We start from the raw sequence: 23534 nt of genomic DNA on the forward strand, positions 1-23534 counted from the left end.
CGTGTTAATAAAAATAATACAGCATATTTGTATTTATATAAAAAATTAAACTTTTTACAAAAAAATAGAAAAAAAAATACAGTCGAAGTCTTTATAATCAAATTTGCACCATACACACAACATTTTGTCTCAACTTTTTTTTTTTAATCTGCAGTTCAGACGTATTTATTAATAAAATTAACATCAGGTAGCAAACAATTTATTCTTATTTCAAATTACACAAACTCATCTCTTTGCCTATTTTGTATCTGGAAACAAAACAACTGAAAACTCGCTGCATTTTGCAGGCAAAAAGTTATGCATAATCTTTATTTACGTCAAACATATACAGTGAATAATGGTTAAAAAAAAGTTTAAAAATTATAATGCTATAATTTCTAATCATATGTAAAGTTCTTTTTATTTACAAACTTCAATATAGTGTCATTGATAAGTGAATCAAATATCCTAATAGGAAGGTGCAAAATTATTGGCACTCATTTTTACCAAAAAATATGCAAAAACAAACAAACAAACAAAAAAAACACCATGTATTACCACCTACAAAAGCAGTGGTAGCTGTAATAGTGACACAGCGCAGGGCAATACGATGGCATGATGCGAGTCTTTTTAGTTGCATATATTAAGATTTACAGTGTTAAATAAGTCATTTATAGATTTTGTAGTTATATTTTGAATATAGCAGATTTCTATTTTTTTAACCTCTAAAACTGGTTGTTTTTGTAGTATCACCCATCCCAATGACGGAGGACTGATATTAAAAATTAAAACATAATACATCTTTAAACATATCAAAAATAAATGGTTGGATAAAATTATACAGAAATTATTTCTTTGTTTAAAAAAAAAAAGGATTTAAGTAAAGTATTCCATTTTCAAATTATTAATTAGAAAAATTCTAATTTCACACTGTGCAGGAAAAAGTAAGTGATAACCATACTTAAAAAAAAAAAAAAAAAAAAAATTCTGCCTAAAAAAAAAAAAGCAAATTTGTTTTGTTCTGTGGGTGCACAAAATTTTGCACTCGGCTATAAAGTGAAAAAAGTAGCTGGGAAAGAGATCATGCATTTCAGGACGTCAGCTAATTTTCTGGGTTCAATTCTGGTTACAAATAAAAATCTAATATACAGGTGTTACAGATGTTTTACTTGTTTTAAAAAGTAACGTGTAGAAGATTTTTTTTGGAGTTATTAAGGGTAAAAAAATCTGAAACTTATTGTAACATACATTCCATCTTGTTCAAGCATCTTTTTTAAACTTTTATATAATAATAATAATAAAAATCCAATTGATTAAATATGCACAAGATACTGTATGTATAGACCCAACATTAAATAACTTTTTAATACAAATAAAATTCCAGCTCATATCAAAACATAATATAATGTATATATAGTGTGTAAAATTGATTTCCAGCTTAACATGATGATGAAGGTGTTTATGGAGTAGACCAGCATCCTAAACTCAGCACAAAAGAATCAGCTGTTTATCCCAAGTGCTTCCGTCCTGATGTTAGAAGAACCCATTAAATCATGCTAACATGTCCGCTAACGTCTGATTTTTTTTCTGTTTTTTTTGCTTCAAATATTCAGTAAAGGCATCGTGATTGTAATTGCATGAAAGTCTGACAGACGCAAAGGCTTCCAGGTTGACCGCTGGGGCGCCCCCTATCTTTGAGACGCTCCGATGATTTGCAGGAGGAAAAGGAAGATCTGAATGACGTCGACGTAGATGGAGAGAGCGGCGAAGACGTACTCCTCCGGACTTATCGAGTGCTTCCTGTTCCCGATGAGAAGCTGCGTGTGATAGGCCAGGAACTAGACACGAAGAACACCCAAAAAGTAATGAATTGATGATGTAATGTTTTTAAAGCAGGATAATGTGGTTGATTTTTGAACTCACCAACGTGAACACGATCGCTCCGATAGCAGCATACAGCATATGAAGCCACGGGATCTAGAAATCACATTTACACTTATTAATGTTTATAATTTAATTTCAACTTCCAAGCAGAGGGAGAATGTGCTTGAGTAGCTGAGCCTTGTGTTATTGTACCACACTTATCTTTTTTTATTGTATAAAAAAAAATCAATACTCAGTTCGGTACTTTGGATTCAACCGACACTATAGAATAAGAACGTCCCTGTCATTCTCTTAAATCAGCAGAACTACTAAAGTTTAATATTTCCCTATCTCTGCATGCCTTGAACTTTTTTATTCCTCTTACACCAAATCAACTTGCCAACTATTTCAAGGTTTCCCTTTTTTTTTCTTTTTAAAGTGACATACTGAACATTTTGTCCATTCATAATTACATGGACTGTTGTGGAATGATCTTCACTTTCCTACCTAGCTGGATCTCAGATATGTAGAGTGACAGGATTAGGTTTTCTACACCTTGTTGTTGTTGTTGTATTGTTTTTTTTTTGTATATTTTTTGCCAGAACATGAGGGCGTAAATATTTTTGCTCTATCACACTACAAGCTGGAAATCCGAGGTTCCGAATTCTATTATGACACACTCAATATTATATACAGGCTGAGCAAAAAGTCTTTCCCCGATTATTACACCAAACCATTAGTTAGGTACTGTATTGTAAATTAATTATACATTTAAAAACTTTTGGTTTATGTAACGTCACAACATTCAACCTACTTGTTAAGAATGTTAAGAAAAAGATGTTATTTTGTTCCAGATGGTCATAATGTCCTGCATCAAGGAGACTGCTGGAACTACACAAGGGTTAACGCTGAACCATCATCTTCGAGGAGAAGTGTGGTCGGAAATGTTTTTTTGAATGATCGTGATTGGTAAAGACTTATCAGGTGTATCAGGGTAAGAAGAAAGGCGGATCCATCATGCCTAGTGCCTACTATACAGGTTTTCCAAGATGACAAGGCCAGGATTCACCAAGTTCAAACTTTGAAAAATTGTTTCAGGGAGATGCATTTACATGCAGATTTCCCAATACCTACTTAAGCCTAGACCTTTGTAACTTTTTATAATAACTAAATCATGTGAATTGTGGAAATGAAAAGCGAAATTAATTACGGTGACTTATATTAAATACTGGAGTAGTTCAGTCAATTCCAAACTATTTTTTTAAATTCCACTTTTGTTAAAAATGAAATTTTATATCATATCCCGTACTTTCACTTAAGAATCATCAGGCTCCATGTTTTCCACCCCTATATCTTAAATTCAACTCATAACCTTATGGTTAGTTGCCTAAGGGTTATTAGTTTCACTTACATATTTGAACGACAGGACGATTGCGGTGATGATTCCGGTCACGAAGACGACGATACCCAGGACGCAGAAAAGGCCTCCGCATTTGGTGAAATCCACCTGATGGGAAAATCCAGTTGTAAATGAGTTTAGAAAAACAAAACAGCCAGAAATGAAGCCAAGATGAAGTTGTCTCTACATTAAATTCATGCAACCTTCGTCTGGAAGCAGAAGACAGTCACAGCGATGCAGACGAGGACGGTGATACCCAGCGCCAGGAACACAGACTTGGTTTCGTAGTAACTAGAATTATAAAGTGCATTTAATTATATATTATAACTGGATTACTGGCAGTCAATACACTTTTATAAAATCGTATTATGATTATTCACTAACATTATATCACTGAGTGGGAAGAATGGGACCTAAATGTAATCTTGCCTCACTACTAAACAAAAAACAAATAAACATCCAAACAAAAAAAAAAACAAAAAAAAAAGTTTTTGTTATTTTATTTATAAAGTTATTATCAGGACTGTCAGATAAATTTTTATATGACTTTTATGTAGATTATGGGGTATTGTAACTGATATTTTTTTCCTGTAAATTCATATTTGTTGCATTTAAATAAAATAAACTTTAACAAGCAAAAACACCGCCCATGTTGGTTATTGACCGGAAGAGAGTTTTACAACAAAGAACAACGTGTGAAAAGGCAAGCAAAAACTAAACTGGTGCGAAAACCAGATGCACTTTCTGTCTCGCTGCAGAAGAATATTTCATACATTCATTTCTTATCCAGTTCAGCTAATATCTCTTGTTTTAACATTAATACTCTCAGTTGAATAAACATTTTTTCAGCCTGTTTTTGCATTTCTACATTACATTTTCTTGTTCTATTCACCAATAATCTTCTCGAACAACTGTATTTAAGTCACTAAAGTATTATAAAAGAAAATACTAAATACAGTTCTAAACATTTGTTTTTTATTTTAATATTGCAATCACCTCGTTCTATTTGTGGACCGGTTTAGTCTAACTTAAAGCACAAACATTTTGAGAACATTATTGCAAATAAAATTAAAAACAGTCATGTTGAAATGTAAAAACTGGCTGGAAAAACTTATATTTAACTTATAGGACAGAACAAGGTGATTTCAATATCAAATTAAGGAACAAATGTCTTGGACTGTATGTACAGTAGTTTCTATTCAAAGGCATAGTATTTGCATATAACCTACGTACATTCTACTGTATACTTTAACTCATATCTAGTTAAATTTTAATACCTGATACAATAAACACGCTATGCAAATAATAAAACTAAAAAATAAAAGTCTGTCTTGATAAAAGTTTGGAGGAAGACTCGGGAGACTGGAGGCATTTTAGCAGCACTCCAGACGGTTTATTCAATCCCTGCTTATTTTTTATGCACTTTCGCTTTTCATAATAATAATAATAATAATAATAATAATTATTATTATATAATATTTTATATCATTATATAATTATTATTATATAATATAATAATTATTATTTAAATAATAATAATATTAATTATTATTATTATTGGCATTATTATTATTGGCATCTGAGCCTTTTTATTCACAGAAAAACAAGTCCACAGAACACAAGCAGTGAGCGAAACAAGACAACACGCAAACAATGAGGGATGGAATGTGTTTAATAGTGAAAGTGTTTTATTGTCTCCTGAAAAATGCAGAATCTGTTGAACCCACTGATCTAACCTGCCATCTAACCAATCAATAGTGACCAATCAGATCAAGTTCTACTAGTTCTACCACTAAGTTTCACTTTCCTTTCATATATTTTTTTTTTTAATCCAAATGTTGTTTTAAGATATTCAATATATTTTACCACCCTAATTTTTTTTATTTTAAACCAGATGAGTGATATGAGCCTGAGGCTTCTCACAAATAAACCGAAGCTCAGGCCAAATTATACTCAGTTTTAATGGGGATTATTTTTTAAATCGTACTCGTGTTCTTGTACACGCCCAGGCTCGATAGCCGAGACAATTATCTCCTCGCTGCGCATCTGATGATCACTAAAGATTTTAATAATTATGTGCATTATGCTCAACTTACTTAACATATGCCATTAGTGAAAACTGATTCTTCGTTTTGCACAGAACCCTATTAAAAGCACTGAATGACTGCGCTGTCTGTCGTATTTAACATATTTACTGAACGGTGAATGCCACTGAGCTTGTGTCAACACACTTGACTCTTTCCCTAAATACACTCCCTGCTCAACAATGCCTGACATTTATAGGTTGTGAATGATTCAGTGTCACTGTGTTTAAAGCTGCAGTCAAACAGCAGATGTCAGGTCGACCTACTTACCTCGATATCGTTCCGGTCATATAGGACAAAGCCAGGGTCTGAGAAATAAATGAGATAAATACGTCACTTTCTGAGTAAAACCCGCTACGGAACTAATTTCTTGCTCTGAAATATTAAACAGCGCTTTAGAAATAAAATGCATTCACTATTTCACTGGATGCCTCTTCATGACAGAAAGCAGAATCGTATGAATATTTTATGATCAAGGCCATGTTGAAAACATTTCGCCACCCAAGTACAGGAAATATTACAGATCTGAAAACTTTGCAGTCTTTCTTTCCCGAGCCTGGCCTATAAACATACACTTTCTCCCCAGTTTAGCAGAAACACAGGAGCCCTGATCATAGTGAATGAATTAAGTACTGCTTTTAAATGTTGAAGGAAAAAAAAAAAAAAGTAAATGTTTTCCATTACAGACTCGGCTACACCCTGCCAGAGAAATGACTCAGCACTTCCGCACTCACGAAAAGAGAGAGCAGAATAAGGTTCCAGGGGAAACGCCTCCTGTATGGCCAGAGAGATAGAAGGAGAAAGTGAGAGAGAGAGAGAGAAAGTGAGAGAGAGAGAGAGAGAGAGAGAGAGAAAGGGAATGTTGGAGTGTTGGATATAAACTCACATCACTATATAAAATAACTAATTCTTATTTAACATTTAAAATAAACAAAACTTTATATATGATGACATACAGCTGGATGGACATTACACAATTATAAAATAAAAAAATGAAGTGTTTACCCACCTGGGTCCCTTACAGCAGACGAGCACGAGATGTGTGATGATGTACACAGCGCTGTAAACCACACACACACACACACACACACACACACACACACACACACACACACACACACACACACACACACACACACACGTTTGCCTACGGCCAAAGTGTCTCACCCAGGTACAACAGTGAATTTTCAGACTGGATCATATAACACCATAACACGTAATGCTCCCTATCTCACTAACCATGCTTCAGATCTTGTAAATATATATACATATTTATGTTTTTCATCAGATTAAAAAAGTAATTGTATGTCCTTTTATGTCTGTAGTGTCAGTTACTTTTCTGAATTCAAATCTTTCAACGATCCTAACTGTCATTCAGATGAAACTTGACCAGTTTAGATTTCACATGTAAAGACAAACCTAAAAAAGTGTATTATTCTAAAATGCAAAACTGTTAAGATATTGCAACATGAATTTGACATGGTTACGGACACTACAGATTTTTAAACTTTTTACCAAAATCAAAAAATGCTTTAATTTAGGCAACAAATTGTTTACAGGTCATATGCTTCTACAAGCTTAGACCAATTTTAGTATCAATACCCGAAGAAATATGAGTAATTTGCATTTTAAATTATTATCGTTTTAATTATTATAAAATTATTACATTTAAATTATTGGTTTTTGTTAGTGCAATAAATTAATAGATTCATTTTCTCAGAGATTCTGTGTCAGGGGGATTATTGGCTATGGCCTATTGTCTTTCAAATCAAATTCAAATTCAAATTTTATTTGTCACATACACAGTCATACACAGTACGAAATGTAGTGAAATGCTTACACGACCGCCAGTGACCTTTAAAAGAGAATTAAAACTTATAAGTAATAAATATCAATAGACGAAATATGATAAAAAATTTAAATAAAAATTTAACTAGAAAAAATAGAACATGAAAATAGAAATATATTGTATGCATAGAACTATAATTTTGTGCAAGTATGCATAGAAAAAGTGACTCTGTGCAATGGTTATTAAAGTGACTTTGTGTAATGGTCCAGAATGTAAACGTGAACGTCTTTGGCATGGGGTGTGTGTACTTTACTCCAAGTACGTCATTATTACTGGAAACTGTTGTACAATAAAGTAAAAACGGACCAAATTAAGGCGAAAATAATGAAAAAATCTCCTCAAACCTTACAAACTCCGAAATATTCCTTATAGAGATTAATTTAGGTACGTATCGTGACTACGTATTTTGTTTGGCAATTCATAAAGTATCGTCACACTGACACCAAAATCTATTTTGTTGATAGTGGTTGGCAAGGTCGCCTTGCAACCATAGAGTTTGAACCCCGCCTCGGGGGTATATGTGCATGGAGTGTGCATGATGGGTTTCCTCCGGGTACTCCGGTTTCCTCACACAGTCCAAAGACATGCAGATTAAGCTAATTGGTGTTCCCAAATTGCCACATAGTACCTTAAGTCTACTGGAATGGGCTCCAGACCCCCCCACCCTATATACAGGATAAAGCAATATAGACGATGAGCGAGTGAGTGACGCCATTCGAGGTGGTAAAATGCTGCAGTTCCTCCATCATCATGCAGGTGGCAAACTCTAAACTATTCACGCATTGACAGACAGCACAGCATCCTGTGTAATAGGAGTGAATTACAGGTAGTGCTCAACTTACGAACAAGTTCACTCCCTTCAGCTTGTTTGTAAGTCGGATTTGTTCCTAAGTCCGACAAAGTGAGTCTTTTACACAAATATATAATGTAAGGGCTACCAATTCGCTTGAGTAAATCTCTGTTCCCTTTTCCCTCACTGCCATCATGTAGCCAAAAACCATAACCGCGCGTAATAGAATGAATCTCACCCATGAAATGTAATGGCACACACAGACAATATACTGAACTTTGGACATTTTATACATTCACTTACATACTGAAAATATTGTATATAATGGTAAATATTGTTATCTGGTGCACTGTATTTCTACAATACATGTGAGCTATTTTCGTGATTTGTTCGCATCTATGAATGTTTGTAAAACCGCAGTCTGTTCATATCTGTGGAAATTTGTAACTTGAATGATTGTAAATCGGGAAAATGCTGTATTTGCATCGTATCATATCCTGTGGTTTCTGGTGATTCCCATCCCTAATTTCTCTTGGCAACATTTGGCTCCAACCAAGATACACTTGTTCCTGTTCCGTTTATCCATCCTTCTGTTTATCCTGTGTAGGGTCGCCGGGTGCCCATACTAGGGATTTTAGGGCACAAGTCTGGGTGCCGACCAATCACGCACACATTCACACACCCAAAAATAACCCACACTGCATGTATTTGAGCTGTTAGAGGAAACTGGAGAACCCAGAGGAATCGTCTCATGCATCAACTAATGTACATACATGTAAAGAAATAGCATGTTAAAGTAAAGAGAACACTATGCTTACTATGAAACCCAGTAGACTGCTGGATTCTTAATGACGAAGTTCTTCACAGGTTGTCTGAAATGCAGAATAATAAAAAAGCAAGTTACAAAAACGACTGAGAAGTTAAAACTCACTTCCTAAACACACAGACACGTATTCAGCACACATGAGGACTCACACAAAAGTGAAAACGGCCACAATGCCGACGGTGACGAGGAGCTGAGCTGCGAGGATCAGGTACACCTGTTGGGACAGGACAGACACACCACCAACGAGAAAACTCAAACTTTTGAAGAATATTTAGCTTGAAACATGGAAAAGTTACACAATCTTCTGCTACTTTAGTTTATGGTTTAAACGAAAAAAAAAAAAAAGACAGCTGTTACGCTGGTGTACATTATAAGAGTTTTATTAGTAGATGCAAAAAATTGCTCCATATTAAACTTACAGTATACTGTAGAGCATTTAGTTCCATGCAATTACAGGAAAATAATCAACTTTAAGGTGGTACGTTGAAAAGGACACTCCTTCCAAAAGTGCTTTCTGACCTGCACTTTTTTTGCTGCAACACTGTCAGTGCTTCTCTGACCAATCAGAATCAGGAATTCCACATAAGCTTTCATAACGCTCTAATGATGAATAGAAAGCATTGGCTCTTACTTTGCGAATGAAAGCATGGCGGATGTCGACGCTCTCCCATCCTCCTGTTGTGGTGAAGCCGTCATCACCTGCAACATTACCAGACGTGCCGTCAGGTTAAGCTAGTCAGGTTGTATATTGTGAACGTGAAGCTGAACAATTACAGTTGCTTAGTTACTTTCGCCAAACCCTTCTATACCTGTTAAATGGATTCAAATCTGAATGATAAAGATATTAATTTGCACAAGTTTCTCGTTTCTTATAATGTGGCCTCCGACAAATGTGTGATTCGATAGGAACATGCTGAGCTCTATACTATATAAAATGATGTAAGGTTAACTAATACTGACTTTTCAACCTCGCTAATTAGTAGCTGACTAACTGTTGAGAGGTTTACTCTTAATTAGCGGGATGGTGGTCGTGGCTCAGTGTGTTAAGGCCCCGAGTTATTATTGGAAAGTCGACAGTTCGAGCCCCAGCTTTGCCAGGTTACTGCTGTTGGGCCCCGTTTCATGTCTAATATCTAGTTTGGATCCATGTATTTTGTTTAAAGAGTCTTATTCCCAAACTATACTTCTGATAAAGAAAGCAACATGTGTCTTGACCTTGCTTAATTAAACATTTGCATCTTTTCTTGGATCCGTATCCATATGCACCTGGCCCTCACCTGAGTCAGGCATGGGCATCACTGGTGGGATTATGGGTGGCATCTGCGGTGGGTATCCTTGACCAGGGTGTCCTGGTTGTGCTGGGTATCCTTGGCCAGGTAGTCCTGGCTGCGGGGGGTACATTCCAGGCTGCCCGGGGTAAGGGGCAGAGGGCTGGGAGTAGGGAGGTCCAGGGTAGGGTCCAGGCTGTGGATGTCCTCCATACGGAGAGTAATCGTAGGCTGGTGGGGGTGCGGAGGGTGCCGGTGCACCACCGTGGGGATTTGAAAGCGGCCGTGACTCGTCATAGCCCGGGGGGAAGTCTGATCTGGACATGCTGACTCAGAGATTTCTGCGTAAAACACATCAAGAAAAGAGAAAATAAAGAAAATGAGATGTGTCTGTTTTCATTTTTAATAGTTTAAAGTATTAGCGCTTTCTTCTCAAATTTCCACACCAAATTCCCCAAAGTACTCATGTGTCTTTGATCACAGACATAAAAGGAGTACAGGAACTGTTTGAGGAACTCTGGAACTCCATACGCCGGATTGCCGTCACTGATTTTTAAAAATCGATATAATACATATACTAAGTGAAACATAATTCCGTTCTAACCGAGTCAGAACCTCCTGGCAGAGGCAACCGGGATTTGAATTAGCAGTGTGGATGACGCGCATATTAAAAAATTAAGCCACACCCACAATGCACCTCTCAACACTATTTTAAGCAGGAGAAATTTTTAACATGACCAGACCAATATTTATACACCTTTATATATTTCTTACAGATTTCCTTAAAAACAAAACTAGAACATTTTATATTTGTCGTACCCTTACAAAGTATTCGTTTTTACACTTCCTTTTTTCGTATGTTGTGTTGCTTTAACCTTTCGTGGATGAAAGCTGGAATTTCTAGTTTATACTGTATACGGTATGTTGCTTAGCAAACCAATGTCTTTAAACAATTAGTGTATCTTTGGGGTTATTCTATAAACAGAACATTTGGTTTAAAACCTGATGCATTAATACAAAGTTTAGCAATTGCAGGTTTGCAAACATCAAGGATTTTATAACATTTTTAACTGTGGCTCAGCCAATCAGGTTTTAGAATCAAATCTAAGAATTTTTTTTTAAAATATGTTTATTCAAACTCAATTTATTGTTACTCTGATCACAAAGGCCACATTTTACTACATTGAGTGCTAAAACAATATATCCCGGCCACAAGAAACAATATTTCCTGATATATAGGGTTAATTCGTTTGTATGCTTAAGCATTTCTTGTGCACATTTTCCTAGTTTAGTCACTGGTTTTCTGGCAAGTCCTGCTTGCAATTTAGTAAAACGAGTAAACTAAACATAAATCAATTTTCTAATTATAATAATGCAATATTATATGCTGCAAAAAGTGTGTATGGTAGCAATGGTGCTGTGAATCAAATGTACAGTTTTGGTTCAATTTAATGTTTCGGCTATTGTGATTTTAAATTCAATTCAATAGCACTATTATTCCTATAGGTCTTTTTACAAGTACTGTATTAAAAACTAATAAAAATATCTAATATGCTGCGCAACTTGTCTTGTTCAATTTTCCTTAGATGCATTTTTTTTTCTTTTTTCTCTCGGGTTTTTCTGCACCACACTCCAGTCAAGTAGGTGGCAGTATTGCACCAATTGCATATAAACTTTAAAGTAGAATACACAGCGATACTTTCGCAAAACGCAGGCAATGCAAACGGTTTCCGTGTTCTACACAAATTGCAGTGTATTCTTAAAGAATCTTTCAATTGTTAAAAATTTAGCATTACAACGTTTACATTTACTTTTGGACATGTTTTAATATCTTAAGTGCAAAGTTCTTGTTTTATTAAAAGACATTTTTTGGTAATTGATTCAAGGAAAAAATGCTTAAAATCAGTAAAATTATTATCTAAACTAGAAATTTTATGCTTAAAAATATGTCTACATATAATTGTAACAATCTTGCATTCGGTTTGCTGTAATCATAGTTTTAGAAATTGTAGATATTATGACAGATATTATAATTATTAATATTATTTGCATGTGCAGTGGTACCTCAGCAAACAAACGGCCCTACTTAAGAATTTTTCGCCTTAAGAACAGACTTTTTGCTAAAATTTTGCCTCGACATACGAAGCATTTTTGGCATACGAGTGAATAAACCGTTCAAAACATGTTTGCTTCAGTGAAAATCCAAGTGAAGCCAGTTTACATATTTTATTTTGTAATTTTTTTGCATTTTGTGCGAGATTTGGTGAAAACATAACACCTTGGGTCGCATGAATGTAAGCAAGGACGATAGCAAGAAGAAAACGGAGCCGCTTTTAGTTTGGTTTTTAAAGCAGCTGGTGCCGAGAGGAATCATAAATTAAGGTTAAGTGAGGTTTAATGTCTACTTCTTTCATATTTTACTTCATTTACATGTATTTTCTAAATGTTTTGATTGTTTTTATATGCAAAAACATGATTATAGTGTTGGAAATTGGTAATATTGGTAGTATTTGTGGGCGGCTGGAACAGATTATCTGCATTTACATTATTTCCTATGGGACAATGCGTTTCACAATACGAAATTTCACCTTAAAACTCGCCTCCGGAACAGATTCGATTTGTATGCTGAGGGTAAACTGTAATCGTTGTGCAGTGTAGCTGTAGTATGTTGATTCTTGCACTCTTGCTTGATTACAGAAGCAGGATTTTGATCGTCTTAGCATCTTTATCAGAATCTCTTTCCTTTCCGGCTTTCTGTACCATGGCTTCCCTTTACATTTCAGTTAAAATTTATTTTTTATTATACCATAAACACAAGTTTCCCGCTTTTCTCCAAACTTTAGAACCACAGCAGAACAGCAAGAGAGACACACGAGTGCAAAACTCTCAGCACGCTGCAGTACCACATGTGAAACAAATCATTCTACAGCATTCTGTGTTCGAGCTGTGTTTGTGGACAGACCCGGACTGTCTTGGCTGGCTTTAGACACTTGTACACATTCCACATTAGCGTGTGTTCTCGAGTTCCCCGTGAGTCATCGCCTAAGCACAGCACTCCATGGAGCGGGTTCAAATCTTCCTGTTGTCACAGCGGTGTGAAGTAAACCAGCAACGGCAAAACTTGCTCAAAAATAAATGTGACGACATTTCCAACTGAACCCGACTCCGGGACCTCCGTACGCTCTCAGCTCAATACACACTGTAGGTTTCTTGCTGCTTTATACTTTGCAGACGTGCAGCATTTGGTTTATTCCTCGTTTCACACATCTTGTTTTACGTAAACGACAGCAAAAAGGTCATGAAAGACACCAATGACGTGTAACAACACAAACCCTGTCCCACTACACAGCTACATGATGTCTTTAAAAGAGACAAAGTGGCATTATGGGTAAACTGTAAACAATAAGAAAAGACAATATGAACACTGATGTGTCCTGATCCCGATACGTATGATTTCTTCATTCAAAAACAAATATTTAATAAATAATTAAATGACTATAAAAAAATATCAGTACGTAGAATTCTAGAAAAAAATACTTTGATTTTATCAACATCAATGAACTAAATAAATAAATAAATAAATAATAATAATAATAATAATAATTCTTTACTAATTACTTAAGGGTTGTTCTTAAAGCCAAATAAAAAATAAAACAATATAATTTATACATATACATGTGATGATATAAAAAGAACAGCTACTTATACTTTATGGAACCTTAAATTAAATTTAAATTTCATTTTAATTAAATTAAAATGTTTTTAATCAGGTTTGTGTTTAATGTCATAAAATTCTCACGCGTCACATTTTGCCTTTTTTTGTTTTTATTTATGGGCAGGAAATAAGCACTCAATAAACACATACAGTACTGTGTGTGTGTGTGTGTGTGTAAGGTGGGGTGAGACTAATCTCTTCTGCAAACTCATTGTCCATTCTTATTGTCTATCTATCTGGTCTTCCCCTTTACAATTGATAAATTAAAATAAAAACATCTCTCTCTTACTCTCTCTGCATCTTCTCATCTACACTTCCTGACATGACCACACAATGTCCGGATCCCAAAATAGTGCACTAGATATCGTGTAGGGCGAGATATCCGACCGAGCAGGTGTTATGCACCTGACATTGTAATGCAACATGTGATCGACATGTCGTAACATGACGTGTGTCCTGACCGTGAGAGTAAGTCAAACCCAAAGGCAAACGAGTCCGGGTGTAGCTGTGGTTTGAGCTTGGAGGTAGATTCTGCTGTTTATACTGTAAAGAGACACCCGGAGGATCGTCTCTGCTAATAAGCCATTAGTCTTATGTCTGTTTCAAGACATTCACTACTCGCCTCGTAATACAGAAATATTGGCACCATTCCTGTACCCAAACCATCTTAGTAATACTGGCTAAAGAGCATGTGGTATAAAATGTTTTATTATTATTGTTACAATGTACATTCATTTTCACTTTGAACAAAATAACATGAGTGCCAAGTCTCTTCCTGAATGATCCATCAGAGATAATGATCCACCCTCGCAGAACATGACCAGCGTCTTTACTGTCACGTCTTTCCTTTCCTTCTACACCATCCTACTGGAAAATGTAACTACAGTTACCCATCAACCTCATGGCAGAGGCAACCAGGGGTTCAGTGAAAGGTCACGTATATATGACTATTTCTTTAACAAATTAACACAAGTCTCAGAACTCCCCCAATGCGGGTGTGTTAAAGCGCTAGCCCCTCAGGTAATGCATGTTTTATAGCTCAGAGTCCCTTAATTTTACTCCTCCACCAGACGCACCATTTCAGTGTCTATGTAAATGAGCTACTGCAGAGATACGCCCCCCAGAGAACAGCAGAGCTCAGCAACCACCTGGGGGAGGGGCTTTTCTGAAATATTAAACACATTACGAGGAAAATCTAATTGGCTTGTTTAAGCCTGGGCTTATAAACGTTCCAAAAATGACACAAAAAAAAAAATAGAGGGAATGTTTTTTCTTTACCCTTTGTGTTTGTAGGCCGCACACTGGAGACTCATCTGAATGTCTAAATATAATAGTTTGCATAATAGAGACCCTTTAAACTTGTCTTCAAACTGTGAACTGTGAGTCCATTGTTTTTTCTTGGAAGAGGTTTTCTTGGCATTCAGCTTAAAGCTCCTTAGAAACTGCCTTGGAGCTGTGACCCGATTCTGTACGTCAAAACAGGAAGCGTTAAAACTTGACTGATGAACACCTCAGCCAATAGCAATGGAAATAAGCCGCGCCACAACCGCACACAATTGAGCCAGCTAAATATGGAAAACACCGAAGCTCCGCCTCTTTTAATGATAACCCTCCAAACTGTTTATTTTTCATCGATAAAATATATTGTAATGGAAGATGCACAGGAAGGAGCAATTAAAAATGTGATTAATGAGCTAACAAGCTTGTACTGTAGAGCAAGACGCGTCCTCAGAGGCGGGACATACATAAGCATTTAACTGGATCAACACAATAATGGTATACGCACATCATTATAATATATAATAATGCATGTGTGTAATATATATATATATATATATATATATATATATATATACACACACAATATATTGATCCAAGACTGTCTCATAACTAAGACATAGTCAGCAGTATTAAGTCCTGATGTTGCTAAGACACAGAGCTACACTAATGACTGTATGTTGTGAAACAAAGTAAATTTATACACAAATTTATAAACTCCTCCATTCCTGTTGTGTTCCCCTTGGACATTCTTCCCCAGACCGACTGCTACACCTGAGCGAATGCTGAGGATTATGGGATACGCAGTGGTTCAATAAAAGCACATAAGTACTCTTTGTACTCTATGAGAGTCTGACACACCCGTAGGGAGTGTAACTGTATGCAGCATTATATTTACACTCAGGAAAAAGAGAATTGGAAAATGTTAATGCTCATAGAAACTACAAACATGTTTAGAGCTTTTTCATTCAACTAGAATAAGATAAAATAAAATGAGTCATTATTTCCCTCTTTACGCCTTTGGATTTCTTTGGACTGTAAAATCCACACTTTAAAAATATGGGTCAGACTGGAAAATGCAGAAATAGAGGAAATTTTTAAAAAACAACCCTTCCACTTCCTCAATTTAGTAATACCAATACTTAGTTGCAACAATAAAAAGTAACTCATTAACAGTTATGTACTGTATGCATTAATATAATAAGATATCCACATCCAAAATGATGTGACTCTTTTTTAATTAAATACTAATACTAAGACCAATAATAAACTAAAAATTTGTTGTTCCTTAATATCTTTTAATATTAAGATTGTGACAGATTTTTGCAATGGTCCCCATTAAAAAAATAATAAAATAATGAAAATAGCCATATATAATACAAAATTTTGTATATATTATATTTTATGACATAATTTTGGTCAACAAATTGTATATATTTTTTAAAAGGGACAGTAAAAAAAAGGAATAATAATAATAACTGATTATATTTTTCATTTATTTAATTTTTTTAATTATTTTTATGAATTGTCTCAATTAAAAAAATATATATCTGAATTGACCAAAATAATATCATAAAATACAATAAAATAAACAACTTACTTATAATCTATACCTCTTTATCCTGTATATAGGGTCACAGGGGGACTGGAGTCTATCCCCGGAGACTTAGCGCATAAGGCGGGGTACACCATGGACGAGGTGATAATCCATCACAGGGCGGGTACACACACACACACACACACACACACACACACACACACACACTATGGCCAATTTGGTAACACCAATGACCCTGATCTGCATGTTTTTGGACTGTGGGAGGAAACCGGAGTACCCGGAGGAAACCCATCAAGCACGGGGAGAACATGCAAACTCCATGCACACAGAGACGGGAATCAAACCTGGGCCCTGAAGCTGCAAGTGCTAACCACTAGGCCACTGTGTTACCAAATAATCTATACAAAATATGAAAATCACACACACATTATATATATGTATGTAATACTGAATATATACATACATACATTTTATTGTACTTTACGTTATAATTTTGGCCAAAAATTAGATATTTTTAAATGGGGACAATGCAAAAAAATAAATAAATAAATAAACAAAATAAAAAATATAATGAGTTATAATAATAACAACAACAACAATATATTATTATAAAATAGATTGCCGCATTTTTATCCCCCCCAAAAAAATTTTTTTTGACCAAAATAAAATTCGGTACAGTAACTTTATTTAAATGTTACAAAATATCGGAATTTTATAACTGATTAATGAAGCTGGGCGGGTCTCGGAATTCCGTCCAGTGAATTACACTCATTTAGAGTCAAATAGTTTACATTTAGAGTCACGTTATTATTATTTAATTAGAGCATTTCACAGAAATCAACATGTTACTGATCACTCTTCCTCCTCACCCTCCTCTTCCTCAGTTAAAAGACATCAGCTCTAAACTTTAACTGAAACAGGAAGAAAGTTCAGAGACTCGACTGAGATCAAACGCGGTCCGAATGAAGCGCGAGCTCTTACCTGATACACTGCAGCACGAGCTCCACGAGCGGCTTCTTCCGCGCGCGCGCGCGTTTGTGTGTCCGAAGGGAAAATAACTTACGAACACACACTGCTATTGGAAATGTAAAAGTCCTGCTTCAAACAAACAAACACACACACACACACTCTTCCTTGTTTCGCAGGGCGATGACGTTTCCAAGAATTTCATCCAAACCAGCTGTGTGTGTGTGTGTGTGTGTGAATCACACTAACCTTATTTGTACCAGTTCTTAATTGCCTTGACTTCTCTCAAACACACTGAACAGGCAGCTGTAATAAAGTGTGTGTGTGTGTGTGTAGGCATCTTTGTGTGTTATATAAACAGGGTGAACCCTGACACACCCCAGCTGCATATTTCTCGCCGCTTGGTGTCGCTACACTGACGCTTGACAGTGAATCAGGTGAATCGGTTCGTCTCACCAGTAGGAGTCGACTCACTGGACTTCCAGATGATTCTCTGCTGTGAGTTTTTTTTTAACCCTTGTGTTCTCTTTAGGTCCAAACTGAGGACTTTTTAATCTTGTGCAATGTGCTTGGCTCAGTTCGACTGAAAAAACAAAAAACCCAGCAATTTTTTTTTGTTGCATATGTATTAACACCCCCCACCCATTTATAATTCTATTCAGAATAGACAGGTTATAATGAAGTAGGCCTTATAAACAAATAAATAAATAAATAGGATGTAAAAATTTTGGCAATGTGTGATATATGATCAGATTTTTTCTTATTATGATTCCCCAAGTTTTTGGGTTCTATTCCCGCCTCAGGGACTGTGTTCATGCCCCCCTCCCGCCTGTACATGGTGGGTTTCATCCAGGTACTCCGGTTTACTTCACAGTTGAACGACATGCAGTTTAGGTAACCTGGTGTTCCCAAATTGCCTGTAGTGTGTGAATGTGCATGTGTGAAGGTTAAGCGTAGTTCCTACCACGGTCATAAAAATGAGAATAAATACACTGGTCACCACTGGACTTCACGGTTCCTAGTTGGACTACAGAAGTTCCTGGATGGATGGATGGATGGACAGATGATGAAGTAGGCTTACTTCATCTGACACAATACATCAACAAAAGTGTGAATTATTTTATCAGATTTCATCTTCCTATGGTTCCTATGATCAAAGTCAATATACAGAGTGGCCCATAAACACACACAAAAATTATGAATCCATAGACTACATACTTAAGTAATAAGTATGTATTACTGAAAATGCTCCAATTCCTGGTCTCTGACTTCACAGCACTTGAGTATACGCTGAATACAAGCACATTTCTTTCTAAAAATGCAGGATTACATGCAGAAATTATTTCCTCCTTTAGTGCAGCCATCGTTCTGGTTGAATTCTGGTAGACCACTGACTCCAGATAAGAAATAAGAAAGAGAGATGAGTGATATCAGGTCTGGTTCTGTCTCTACTTCTATTGTTAAGTTTCAAAACCATACTTGATCTGAAATAAAAATAAATATATCAACTTTTATTTAAGGAGAAATGACTCTGGATCCACACTTGGGGGACCATGTAAATATATTGTAGCATTTTTACGCCTGAAGAAATGCTGGAGAGACGAGCGAGCTTATTTGCTGCCCAATGCAATGGCTGGGAGTACTTTCTTTAGCACACAGCATGTAAGGCATGAGCAGCACCTTCACTCAGGAGCCTACATCCACTTCAGCGTCAGCCTGAACTGGAGCACATTTCACACGTCACACCCCTCAACACACACACAACAGGGCCGAAGTCACTAACCCAAACACCTTTCCCCATCATGGTGAACACACCGACATTCCCGCAAAGCATGCTGGTCGTCAGCCGCCGCCCCGCCGAACTAATCAACCAATCAATCTCTACAGATAGATAGACAGATGTCCCTAGTGTGTGTGTGTTCTTTGATGGACTGGAACCCTGGCAGGACCTACCAGTAGTCTAATAACAGCCGATTCTCACTTAAATTTTAAAATAGTGTACTAAAAAACTAAGTTTAATGGTTTTCTTCTTTTTAAATGTGCTATTAAAATGGCTACCACGTTCACCTGAATTGACACCTGTTTGGTATGTTTTAGGCAACATTAATTTATCTTATTTTTTATTTTCCTGTTTGTGGTAATAAGAGTTTCGGGTCATCTATGCTGTGAGCTGACTCTAGAGCACCTGATTGTTACACTGTTTTCGTGCACTTCCTTTTATGACCACTTGGTGGCAGCAGAACCTTTAAAAAAGTAACTAAAATAAATAAAAATGTAACTTTTTTTTGTTTTCAAAGCTATAAATACACACACAAAATGTATGTAATATATGATCTCATTTGCATTTAAATTACTGGTGAATGGAAAGCACTTCTGTTAATTTGCTTTCTGCTTTTCCTCCAAGCTTCAAGAGACCGGGTTTATGAAAAAAAATCATTAGGCTTCATTAGATTTGTGTTAACAGAATAGTATATTTTTTGTTTATTCTGGCCACTGCAGCAGGTTTACACAAACACACACTGTAAAAGCACTGACTTTGATATGTGTACAGACATTTGCATAGCTTTTACATAAAACCGAAGCAATTGAGAGCTAAAACATAAAACAAAAAGAAAGCAAACAAGGAATTCTTGGTTAAAATAAATAAGAAAATAAATAAAATGAATTGGTCTGTTGTTGATAACATGTAACTGGCAGTCTGTTAGCAAACATCGTAAAACGACCACGTCTTGTCCTAAGTGTATTACTGTACAACGTTTTAGCAGGGCTTAACATTAAAATCGCCGTGGACAAAAACGTCACGCAGTCACAGTGATCACGATCAAGCCTGGAACTTATCTCTTCATATGTGGAATGTTTAGCTAACGCCAAGCTAACAACCAAAATGGCGTCATTTGTGAAACCGTGCACCATGTGTACCTTAGTTCTGCATGACGTCTCAAGCAAAAACTGAAATAATAATAATAATAATAATCACTAAAACAAAAAACAATCGAGAAAACACAGTACAGTACATCTCTTAAAGGTGCAAGAGTGCAAAAAGTGCAAATTAGCTCATTTGGTCGTTCATTCACGATTTAGTCACGGACCAGTAGAGATAAATGCTCATAAACGTTTAAGTTTTAAGGCAATAAAATCTTCTTTTGTTTCTACCTACAGTACAGAATGTATGTACGGATACGCAAACTGTTGGTTTTTTAACGTAACAACGAGGGAAATAAACTTTCCCTTTGCATTCTGGGCTTCATAAGGCTTAAGGTGATGAGAGAACTCAAGGCTAAAATCATTGATTTATTTATTTATTTATAAATTTTTACTCCAAACCAGGAGCAGAATGACGTGTGTGACACTTTTAAATGCTGAATTAAAGATAAGATTTTACACAATCAGAACTTTTTAATTGAAGTTCCATAAATTGTGATGAAGTGGAAGTTTGGTTCGCAGTTGATGCTAAGTGTAATTCCCGAGTGATTTGATTGGGACGACTGATTAGGCTGGCTCTGGTTCAGATTTATTATTAGAATTATATTATAAATATTATTATATTATAGTTTTTTTGGTCCACTGAACTAGTTCACCCTCTGCGTCCTTACTTCCCAGTTGCCTAGCAACCGTGTTTGTGACTTTATAAACCTTTTCAAATCACAGGTGTCCTTATTTAAATTTTAAAAACGTTTTGACATGGAAATAGGCAGAGGCTAAAAACAGAAATCTAGAACCGAATCGAGACATCCTCGCTCAGGCTCGAAAGGGTCACGTCGTTCCCGGAGGAAATAGCCGAGGTCGTGACCTCAGGTCGATCCCGGTGCAAGTGCAAGTCATAAATTTTACACGTCACCTCTTGCTAGCGTCCTCAATACAGCGTCAGATGTTTTTAAATAATTTAATACCGTTGATTTTACCCATTACCCATGATGCACCGCAAACCACATGATGGTGGCAAAAACATTAAAAGTGTAATAAAATAAACAAAGTGTAATATGATCTGCAACACACACAAGGCATGTCTGCGTCTCTCACTTTGTGTACCAACACCCAGCGTTAACGCGACGCTGGTGTTTAAACGAAATGCGGACGTGCTGGTTATTAAACGTAGCTTTAGGCCAAGTCGGTGACCCCGCCCTCCCCCTTCTCCTGGCAGACGACCAGCTCCTCTGATTTGATTTGCTATTCCAGCGTCACTCCACCCAGAACAACTTTTCATAGTGTTTTTATTTTAAATGCATTTGATTATATGCAAACTACGACAATATATTAGTAATAAATATTAATAAACACTATCAGCTCTTGTCTTGGTGTACACCATCAACAGACGGTGCATGCTGGGATTGATGTTTGGATGATGGGGGTTGTAATCAGTGCGAACCAGCTGGGTCTTTAGATAGGGTGGGGTTGTGCGTTTGTGTGCGTGTGTGTGTGTGTGTGTGTCTGTTTTGGAGATGGAGGAAGGGGTGCACTGCATTGCAAAACCTTCAAATCGATGCTGGTGTCCTAAATCATGCCTTCCTTCAGGCACGCCCTGCACAACAGCAACAACCTCATCGGCTAGTTTTCTGAGAAATATGCTAAAAATGTGTGCAATTGGTGAGAAGCGATTGGAGGCTTGTCCAATCGAAACCGAATTTATAATGGAGACGAGTATGAGACGGCTTTAACTGCTGGATGTGAAGTTAACGGTTAACCGGTTGGGGTTGCGGTCGCCGCTCATGTCCTCTGAAGAACGTTAAACTGAGTCAACACTCATTATAATTAATATAATTATATATATATCAGTTATAATTAAAGTCTTGTTATTTGTAACGGTTCAATTAAAATGTATTAATAATTTGTACAGATTAACACGTTATGAGTAATAATGAGTTTTTGTTCAGCTTTATTAAAGAAAAGCAAGACCTGCATCTACCTCTTATAGGGTTTGAATTGAATAAAGTGGGAAGTGGAAGTGCTAGCTTTAGCTTAAAGAGCGTTTGGAACTAATAAGGAAGCTTAAATAATTTTGATTGCAGGAATTCTTAAAATAGCATTGGGATTTATTCTTTTGATCATGTGATCCAGACGCCTGTTTGTTTTAAAAATTCCGTAGCTGTTTAACATTTCTTAACAAAACAACAAAAAAAAAAAACAAAAACGCCCTATTCGGATGAAATCAGTTGCACTTTAGAAACTCGGACAAGACCATCGTTTATATGTCCTAGGTATTGATTTTATTTACGTCTGGTTGAAAAGTGTTTTTTGTCTCCTCTTCTCAATGAGGACATTTTTGGGGGTGTTTAGCTGGCAGGATCATTCCTTCCCAAAATGAATGCCCTGATAACATCACTTTGATCTTTGCCTAGATACAGTAGTAGCGTTTCCACGTCTAGCCCTTCATTCACGAAATTATCAAATGATAACTGGAAATGCTGCTTTTCAGTTCATCTAGTTCATACCGCGACCACAAAACACTAACCCAGAGTCTGATCCCTGGATCGTCCGCACAACGGATACAAACTGCCACAGTTTTTATGCTCAGTATATAAGAACAAGATTAACGTGTTCTAGACACGAACTCGTTCACTGACGGGATCGTATTTCCAGGTTCAAAAGCAGGAAAAGTCCTGGTTTCATTTATAACCGTCCACACGCAAGAGCTTCAATCCAAAGACGAGGTGCGAATATTCCGTTACAGACGCCATCCAGGGTGTTCGGTATCCTGTGAGCAGAGCTTTCTCAAGCCGTTGTAAATGGTTGTAACTTGATCCCAACACTGAGGATGTACAGTAGCGCCCAAAATATGCATTCGATAATAATTAATCTGCAAGAGCTCCAGTAAATCCAATCTGTGTACATTGCGTTCATGTGTTCATTAGTTTCAAGATAAAAATGGGAAAAAGAAATCATTTTAAATAATAATTCATTTTAGTTTGTTTCTTGTCGCGGAAAATCTAACGCGATATCATACATATTCATGAATCAAAAA

At 36.2% G+C, this 23534-nt stretch overlaps 1 protein-coding gene across 2 annotated transcripts; it reads right to left on the minus strand.

Moving 5' to 3' along the window:
- Window positions 1–135: 135 nt before the first annotated feature.
- tmbim1a (transmembrane BAX inhibitor motif containing 1a) lies at window positions 136–17957 on the minus strand. 2 transcript variants are annotated; one of them, XM_053498145.1, is made up of 12 exons: window positions 17825–17957; window positions 10068–10399; window positions 9422–9489; window positions 8940–9004; window positions 8783–8836; window positions 6335–6385; window positions 6060–6099; window positions 5596–5633; window positions 3445–3532; window positions 3254–3349; window positions 1903–1956; window positions 136–1817 (listed from the first exon to the last, which is right to left on the minus strand). In XM_053498145.1, exons 2-12 carry the CDS (start codon window positions 10381–10383, stop codon window positions 1668–1670), a joined length of 1020 nt encoding a protein of 339 aa, XP_053354120.1. In that variant the 5' UTR covers window positions 10384–10399; window positions 17825–17957; the 3' UTR covers window positions 136–1667. The 2 variants fall into 2 exon arrangements, with proteins under 2 accessions (XP_053354120.1, XP_053354119.1); XM_053498144.1 differs by having other exon boundaries at window positions 17591–17945.
- Between the last annotated feature and the right edge of the window lie 5577 nt (window positions 17958–23534).

Source organism: Clarias gariepinus, chromosome 6 (assembly GCF_024256425.1).
Source record: "Clarias gariepinus isolate MV-2021 ecotype Netherlands chromosome 6, CGAR_prim_01v2, whole genome shotgun sequence".
Classification (NCBI taxonomy): domain Eukaryota; kingdom Metazoa; phylum Chordata; class Actinopteri; order Siluriformes; family Clariidae; genus Clarias; species Clarias gariepinus.

Excerpts from the sequence above, each read along its gene's own strand:
- tmbim1a (XM_053498145.1), bottom strand. The coding sequence starts at position 10,383 with ATGTCCAGATCAGACTTCCCCCCGGGCTATGACGAGTCACGGCCGCTT. Across the intron at positions 9,490-10,067 it reads GATGCCCATGCCTGACTCAG|GTGATGACGGCTTCACCACA; the intron begins GTGAGGGCCAGG and ends GTAATGTTGCAG. Across the intron at positions 1,818-1,902 it reads GAGCGATCGTGTTCACGTTG|TTCCTGGCCTATCACACGCA; the intron begins GTGAGTTCAAAA and ends CTTCGTGTCTAG.